Here is a 7,191-nt window from a genome sequence, read left to right on the forward strand (position 1 = left end):
CAAGTGGGCACATTTGTCGATTTTGTACAGCATCTAGGTCAGAAATTCTAACTAAAAGTGTAGATAGTGGAGCGTTTACATTAAGAACAGAACAGATTCACTCAGAACACCTCAAAACCCTTGAACAAGATTCCCTAAGTAATTTCTGTGGTGTCAAGAGAAGATGTGTCCTCTCTGAGAAACTTAGTCATTTCAAAGTTACCACAGGTTTCCCCCCAGATCTTGTCCATGATTTATTTGAAGGAATAGTACCTGCAGAGATTGCTCTTTGTCTCTCTGTTTTCACATCCAAGAAGTACTTTACTCTTGCATATTTAAACGAGTCTATACTAGCTTTCCCCTTTAAGTGGACAGACAAAGTTAATTGTCCCCATCCAGTGCCTTTGAACTTTGCATCTCGAAAGACAATAGGAGGCAATTCTCACGAAAACTGGAGTCTCTTAAGGTTTTTCCCCTTCCTTGTCGGTCAAAAGGTACCTGTGGATGAACCGGCATGGAAAATACTGACTGACTTAAAAGATCTAGTCGATCTTATCGTCTCACCTGTCCATACAGAGGAATCTATTGGGTATTTGAATTTCAAGATATCAGAGCACAGAGTGCGACTTGGAGAGGTTTTCCCAGACTACAATCTGCTGCCTAAGCATCACCTGCTGGAACATTATCCTCAGCTTATTCGTAAGTTTGGACCACTAGTGTGTCTTTGGACTTTACGATACGAAGCCAAGCACAGTTTTTTTAAAAGAGTTGTTCGTTATACAAGATCTTTCAAGAATGTTTTGCTGTCTTTGGCGGAGCGACATCAATTTTACATGGCACAGCAGATATTTATGTACTCTCAAAAACCTCTTTTGGAAGTGTCATCTGTCTCAAGCCTCTCTGTTGATGTGTTAAAAGAAGATATTGCACAAGCTATACGGCTCAAACACCCAACAATGGATAATGTGTGCCTGGCTAAAAATGTTACTTTCAATGGATTCAACTACAGAAATGGAATGATACTTGCACATGGGTCTTTGGAGGGACATCCAGAATTCACTGAGATCATCCACATGTTTATTCTGGAGGAGAGACTTTTTTTCATTGTGAAGAAGCTGAGAGTGTGGCACTGGGAACACTTCAGGGCTTTCGAACTTGAAGTGAGCCCTACCAAAGACATAACACTTGTGGCATCAGATGAACTGACTGATCCATATCCCCTGGTAGCTTACACTGTGGGAGGAGTGCGTTTCATTACCCTGAAGAGATATATTCAAGTTTAAGGTCTGCATTGCATTTTTCCCTTTCTTTAAACATTATTTAAGGTCTGCATATTCATCAAGTCATTCTATTTGCATACAATTCATTCTACTAATCACATTCTAAAATCTGCACTAAACTGACACTGTACTAACTTAAAAGTACATTATGCATGGTGGGCAGAGAAGCTATTGCAACTATTCAGCCCGTTGCAACTGCATATTTCTAAATGGGATATTTTCCAGAATGTTAACTTTGTATTAACCTTATATTTGCTAGTTGACAAATGTCTACTGGAAATTCAAAATTAATACTTAAAATGTCGTCATGGTGGTGGTAAGTATTTGTGAAAAGGGTAACATTTGTGAACGAGCACAGCATATATTCAGGAAATTGACTTCTAAAATAGTTACATTATCTACCTCTAATGGGGCATGGATACACTGTGTGACTGGATTAACCTAGAGGGGTGAACATGCTGTGACGATGGACTAACGGACAGGGACGCTGATGGTATAAAAGGAGTATGGACACAATGTTGTATTAGACTAACTTAAAAGGTCACTGATGCACCTTACTTATTGCAACTCTAAGCTGTCATCTCAGCTGCATGTTGACACAAGGTGGTTGTGAATGTGAATTAATATGTTCTCTCTGTCTCTCCTTTTGTTCTTCTGCCATCCAGGATTTGATTCCAGCTTCCTGAACTTCACTGGCCATCTACATCAACACATCTTGAGAGCCAACTTAGCAGTATGGCCACTCCCATCCGACTCCTCATCTTGTTGGGTGGCGAAAGTGCAGAGAGGATGGAATTATCAACGATGCCGGACACAGTTGAGGAGCTCATTGAACAGGTCAAAAACGTATGCAAACTTTGTGGAGACATCAGGCTGCAATACAAGGATGATGACTTTGGTGGAACATTTGTTAACTTGAGCTCAACTTCAATGATCAAAGATCTCACTACAATCAAGATCATACAAGCTGCTCCTGATATTGTTCTGAGTTTCATTGAAAGTGTCCCATCTGATTTGAGTGACTTAGACACAAGCCTGGTCTCACGAAACACTGATACAGATGACACAGTCATACTCAGCCGCAGCTCCTCTGACAGTGAGGGACTGAGAAAAGAGCCGTGGCCGAAGGAGTTCATTATCCCGCCCTTCTCCCTTGAAACAGAAGGTCAACTTCAGAGAGGGAATTCAGAATATGCACAGAACCAAACCAGACTGACTCCTTCATCAAAAATGCTGTCTGACATACTGGAAAGATTGGCAGAGAAGATTTTTTCCTACAAGGCGTACCCCACTGATGCAGACCTGAGTGAAGTTGCAGATGCTCTGACAAGGAGACATCCCTGCCTGAGACAACCAGACTCCTTCAATGAGAGTTATGGATGGAAACTGAAGCTCAAGAGTAAGATGCACAACTACCGCACTCAGCTGAGGTCACATGGACTTTCGTCTGAGCTCATGGTGAACACACTGAAGTCCAAGTCACGAGAAGATGCTGATCCCTTCCCAGCAAAGAATGTCAAAAAGGCAAGAAGAGGTGAGACCAATTACTATCCTCAACCCAGCGGAGACAGTCCTGAAAACCTCGAGCAAGAAAGAGCATCTCTTCTGACAGAAATAAAGATAAGAAATAATGAGAGAACCATACGGGAGAAGATGGCCAGGACTTTTCAGTTCAGGAGGCAAGAGATTGTGGATCAGAAGCCAACCATCGAAAACCTCATGGAAAGATGGCCAGCTTTATTTCAGATGGGAGAGGTACTCTTTTCACAACTTTTTGTATACGTCAGTCAATTTCAACATGCAGTTGTAATGCTCACACTACCCTGGACTTTTTTTTATTATTGTTTTTCTTAAGCCTTTTCCAAGCTCCTGGTCATTGTAATGGGGGCAGCTGTTTGTTCACTTTTTTTTTTTTTAAATCTTGATTTATTCCCAAAAACATTCAAAAGGTTATGCAACACCAGCGCACAACTAGCAAACCGCTTTTGGGTAAAATATTTGGAGTTGACCCATGTTTTTAAGTTTTAAAATGTAAACAAAAGCTACCTCCATTAGAATAGCTCAGATCTCGGAAAGGGCTGAGCCGAAAAATGCAGCATCACCGGGTTCTGGCAAGTCAAGGGTTGCAACAGCATATTGAAAATGTTGTTACCTTGTGTTGGACAATGCTGTCAGTATTGCAACTGTACACTGCACCTAGATGTCTTTTTTTATCTTTCTGCTACTTTGTAATGCATCGTCCTCTTCTTTACTCTGTGTAGGACAATGCTATCAGTGTTGCAACAGTACACTGTGCCTTACCTTGTTTAAATTGCTCCTTGTAACTCGCTTTGAACAAAGGCATCTGCTAAATGCTTATGTAATGTAAAATGACTGAAGTGGTCCTTTCAGCCCATAGATGGTTTTTTTGTAATTATTTCACATTATTCTTTAATTTAAAAGTGTATTGCGTACTGTTTTCTTGTGTACAGGTTGATGCAGAGTTTCAGCGGGTTACTGCAGTTCCCCTCCTGACCAGATTTATGGCGCACCTGGACAAGCACTCCCCGCAGCTACTGAAGATCTTCAGAAAGAAGGGAGGGACCACTAAAGCAAAAACTGCCGCGATCCTGGAGTTTCTTGATCAGGTATGATATGCAGTATATAATTAGCCACTAACGACAGCCTTTGTCCTTCTACATGAAGTGGAGGTGCAACTGTCATGTATTGGTTTGCTGATGTGCAATTGATATACATGGGATGTTGATTGTGTGCCAACTTGTTTTGCACCATATTCACAAAACCATTTAAAAAAATAAAACGAATGTGGACCTATGAGTCCATTAATATGTAGCTCATAGAAAAAAAATTGTGCACCTGTCACTAAGAATTTAAGGTGTCACTGTCATGTAGCATTTGTGGAAAATAATTAATGTATGAGTGTTTTGCACCAAAGTTACTTTGAGGGTATAGAAACCCAAACGGGAGCCATCCAGTCTGTCTTCATATTTAAAGAGGAACTACCAGTGGCCTCTGGCATATGTAGAATCTCTCCCATGGATTCAATATTGATCAGGCGCACACTGTAAAATCACTGTTTATGGTAGAGCTGGGAATTGTGTTGCTAGACTAGCCTACACATTGCATAGTAACAGTTTTGATTGTCCCTGAAGGGTGCTGATGCCGATATCAGAAGGGAGTGCATCCTCAAAGCTCTCATCATCTACCTAGGAGAACATGTGGAGGACCTATTAAAGGAATACATGGTATGTCCAGATATATTCTGTCACCGATTATTCAACTTCATTAATCGTGGGAGACCACCTATGCTGTTATATGTAGTTATTCATGAGGTGTGCCAGACTGCAGTTGTTCAGTTGCATTTTTCAAATATTTTGCCTCAGGTGTCCCAGAAAGATCAAGCCGTGCAGGAGCTGGAGAGGACCACCATGGCAGTCTTCGTCTTCAGAGAGAATTCAAGCCTTCTCCAACAGCCCCAAGACGTCGGGATTATCATTGATGGTGTGGAAGTCCTCAATGAGTTGCCTTCTGTTGCAGCAGGAGTGGTAATGCTCTTTGGACTTTGCTATGCTCTTAACATGGAATATCCACAGGGTTTCAGGTTCACCTTTGAGGCCCTTCAGAAGATCCTGATGGAGCTTGGTTCCAACAAGATGACTTCCAAGATTCGCAAACTCAGTGGTGAACTCAAAACTGCACAGTAGTGTATGTGTGCTTAGTGTGTGCTTAGTAGTTGCCACTGGCTTTTATTTAAGAGGTAGTCAACCTCAGCAGCACTTGATTGTACAAGCTCATGGGGTCGCTTTCATGGAGTGCTTTTGTTGGAATTTGAGTTTGGTTTTTTTTCCCAATATGATGTTAAGAGATGACACTCGTTCCAAAAGAGAGCAAATATTTCATTCAAGTTAAGTTGTACGTGTAAAGTACACAACAATGAGTACACCCAGTTTCAAAATCAACATTTTGAACAATATATCAGTAAGCATGCAAATTATATCCAAAATGCGCATAGGTAAAACATCCGTTTGACTTACAACTGAAAAGTAAGGTTAATTCATCAACACAACTTGAGATTCAACTTAGCACCACTCCGATCTGACTCATTACTGCAGTCAATATCAAGCTATCTGCTCCTGATATTGTTCTGAGTTTCATAGAAACTGAAAGTGTCCCATCGGATTTGAGTGACTTAGACACAACCCTCATCTCACCAAACACTGATAGACAATAGTCATACTCAAGTTATATTCTTAGCATTACTTTTCTGTTGTAAGTGCAACAGATGTTGTTAAACTTCTTCTATGCACATTTAGGAAATAACCAGTGTACTTTTCGGTATTTTTGAAAATTGTACTTTTCAACTGGTTTGTTCATTATCATAGTGCACTGTCTGTTGAGTTAGTATGTAGTTGCCACCAGATTCTAAATTTAGAGATAAATGTCAGTGGCGATTGGCTGTTTGGGGCCATGGGGTCATTTTCATGGTGTGATGTTGCCTTTAACATTTTGTTGGGATTTGAGTATTTTCAGTTCAGATGTGTATGAACAGTACAACAATGATGGGGTACACCCCTTTTTTAGAACAATATTCAATTAGCACACAAGTTATTTGCAAGAGGTTTCAGGTTCACCTTTGAGGCCTTTCAGAAGATTCGGATGGCGCTTGGTTCCAACAAGATGACTTCCAAGATTCATAAACATAACGGTGAACTCAAAACTGCTCAGTAATGTATATTTTTGTGTGTGCAGTGTGAAGATAAAACATCTGCTGGGGTTACCACAGAAAAGTAAGGTTAATACAGCAAACACAACTTAGCAATATGGCCTCTCCTATCTGACTCCTCATCTTGTTGAGTGGCGAAAGTGCAGAGAGGATGGAATTATCAAGGATGCTGGACACAGTTGAGGAGCTTATTGAACAGGTCAAAACGTATGCAAACTTTGTGGAGACATCAGGCTACAATACAAGGATGATGACTTTGGTGGAAAATTTGTTAACTTGAGCTCAACACCCATGATCAAAGATCTGACCACAGTCAAGATCATACAGGATGCTCCTGATATTGTTCTGAGTTTCATTGAAAGTGTCCCATCTGATTTGAGTGACTTTGATCATGGAGGTTGCACTCAAGTCAACACATTTTCTGCCAAAGAATTTACCCCAGTCCGATCATACAATCAGCTCCTGATATTGTTCTGACTTTCCTAGACGGTGTTCTATCTGATTTCAGTGACTTGGTCACAAGCCCCGTCTCACGAAACACTGATACAGATGACTCACTTGTGCTCACGTTACAGTCTTAACCTTCCTTTCCTGTTGTAAGCTCAACAGATGTTATATAAACTCAATACACATTTTGGAAATAACTTGTGTACTTTTTGAAATATTGTCAATTTTACTATTCAAAGGCGTGTTCATTATCACTGTGCATGGTACATTGATATAGCCTGTAGTTGCCACTGAGGTAGAAGACCAATGTTAGTGGCAATTGCTTGCATGGTGTCCTTTTCATGGAATACCATTTAATTTTGTGCTTTACGTTCTGAGTATTGAGTAGTCTCTGATCTCTAGAGACAGCACTCCTTAAGCAATAATAAATACCTCAGTTAGCCTAATGAAAGTTCAGATCAGATGAGCCTGTGGCCCATTAATGTCCATCCATTTCATTTGCTTGGTAAGCCATCCATCTTCATCTATCTTTTGGATGTAACAAACTGTATATGGAGTAACAATTACATGTTTATATTTGTTTCTGAACATGCTACCTCATTTCCCCCTTTTTGACTTGTGAGAAATAAATGACATTGAAAGAAACACTTGCTCGAGGGTGTTGGGTGGTGTCTTGTAAAGTGTGATAGGAATGATTCAAATAGTTTTAAATTAAATGTAAAAAGGAATTTCACAGTGCCAATGAATTAACTGGTGTAAATG

At 40.3% G+C, this 7,191-nt stretch overlaps 1 protein-coding gene across 2 annotated transcripts; it reads left to right on the forward strand.

Moving 5' to 3' along the window:
* The first annotated feature begins 2,643 nt into the window (after window positions 1-2,643).
* On the forward strand, window positions 2,644-5,007 carry LOC134468503 (uncharacterized). 2 transcript variants are annotated; one of them, XM_063222425.1, is made up of 4 exons: window positions 2,644-3,014; window positions 3,731-3,886; window positions 4,412-4,504; window positions 4,643-5,007. In XM_063222425.1, exons 1-4 carry the CDS (start codon window positions 2,664-2,666, stop codon window positions 4,961-4,963), a joined length of 921 nt encoding a protein of 306 aa, XP_063078495.1. In that variant the 5' UTR covers window positions 2,644-2,663; the 3' UTR covers window positions 4,964-5,007. The 2 variants fall into 2 exon arrangements, with proteins under 2 accessions (XP_063078495.1, XP_063078494.1); XM_063222424.1 differs by having other exon boundaries at window positions 4,412-5,007.
* Window positions 5,008-7,191: the final 2,184 nt, after the last annotated feature.

The sequence above is a fragment of the Engraulis encrasicolus genome, chromosome 18, assembly GCF_034702125.1.
Source record: "Engraulis encrasicolus isolate BLACKSEA-1 chromosome 18, IST_EnEncr_1.0, whole genome shotgun sequence".
In the NCBI taxonomy this organism is placed as follows: Eukaryota; Metazoa; Chordata; class Actinopteri; order Clupeiformes; family Engraulidae; genus Engraulis; species Engraulis encrasicolus.

Coding starts and splice junctions, on each gene's coding strand:
- LOC134468503 (XM_063222424.1), top strand. CDS start 2,664: ATGCACAACTACCGCACTCAGCTGAGGTCACATGGACTTTCGTCTGAG. Junction 3,015..3,730: donor CTTTATTTCAGATGGGAGAG/GTACTCTTTTCA, acceptor TCTTGTGTACAG/GTTGATGCAGAGTTTCAGCG. Junction 3,887..4,411: donor TCCTGGAGTTTCTTGATCAG/GTATGATATGCA, acceptor TTGTCCCTGAAG/GGTGCTGATGCCGATATCAG.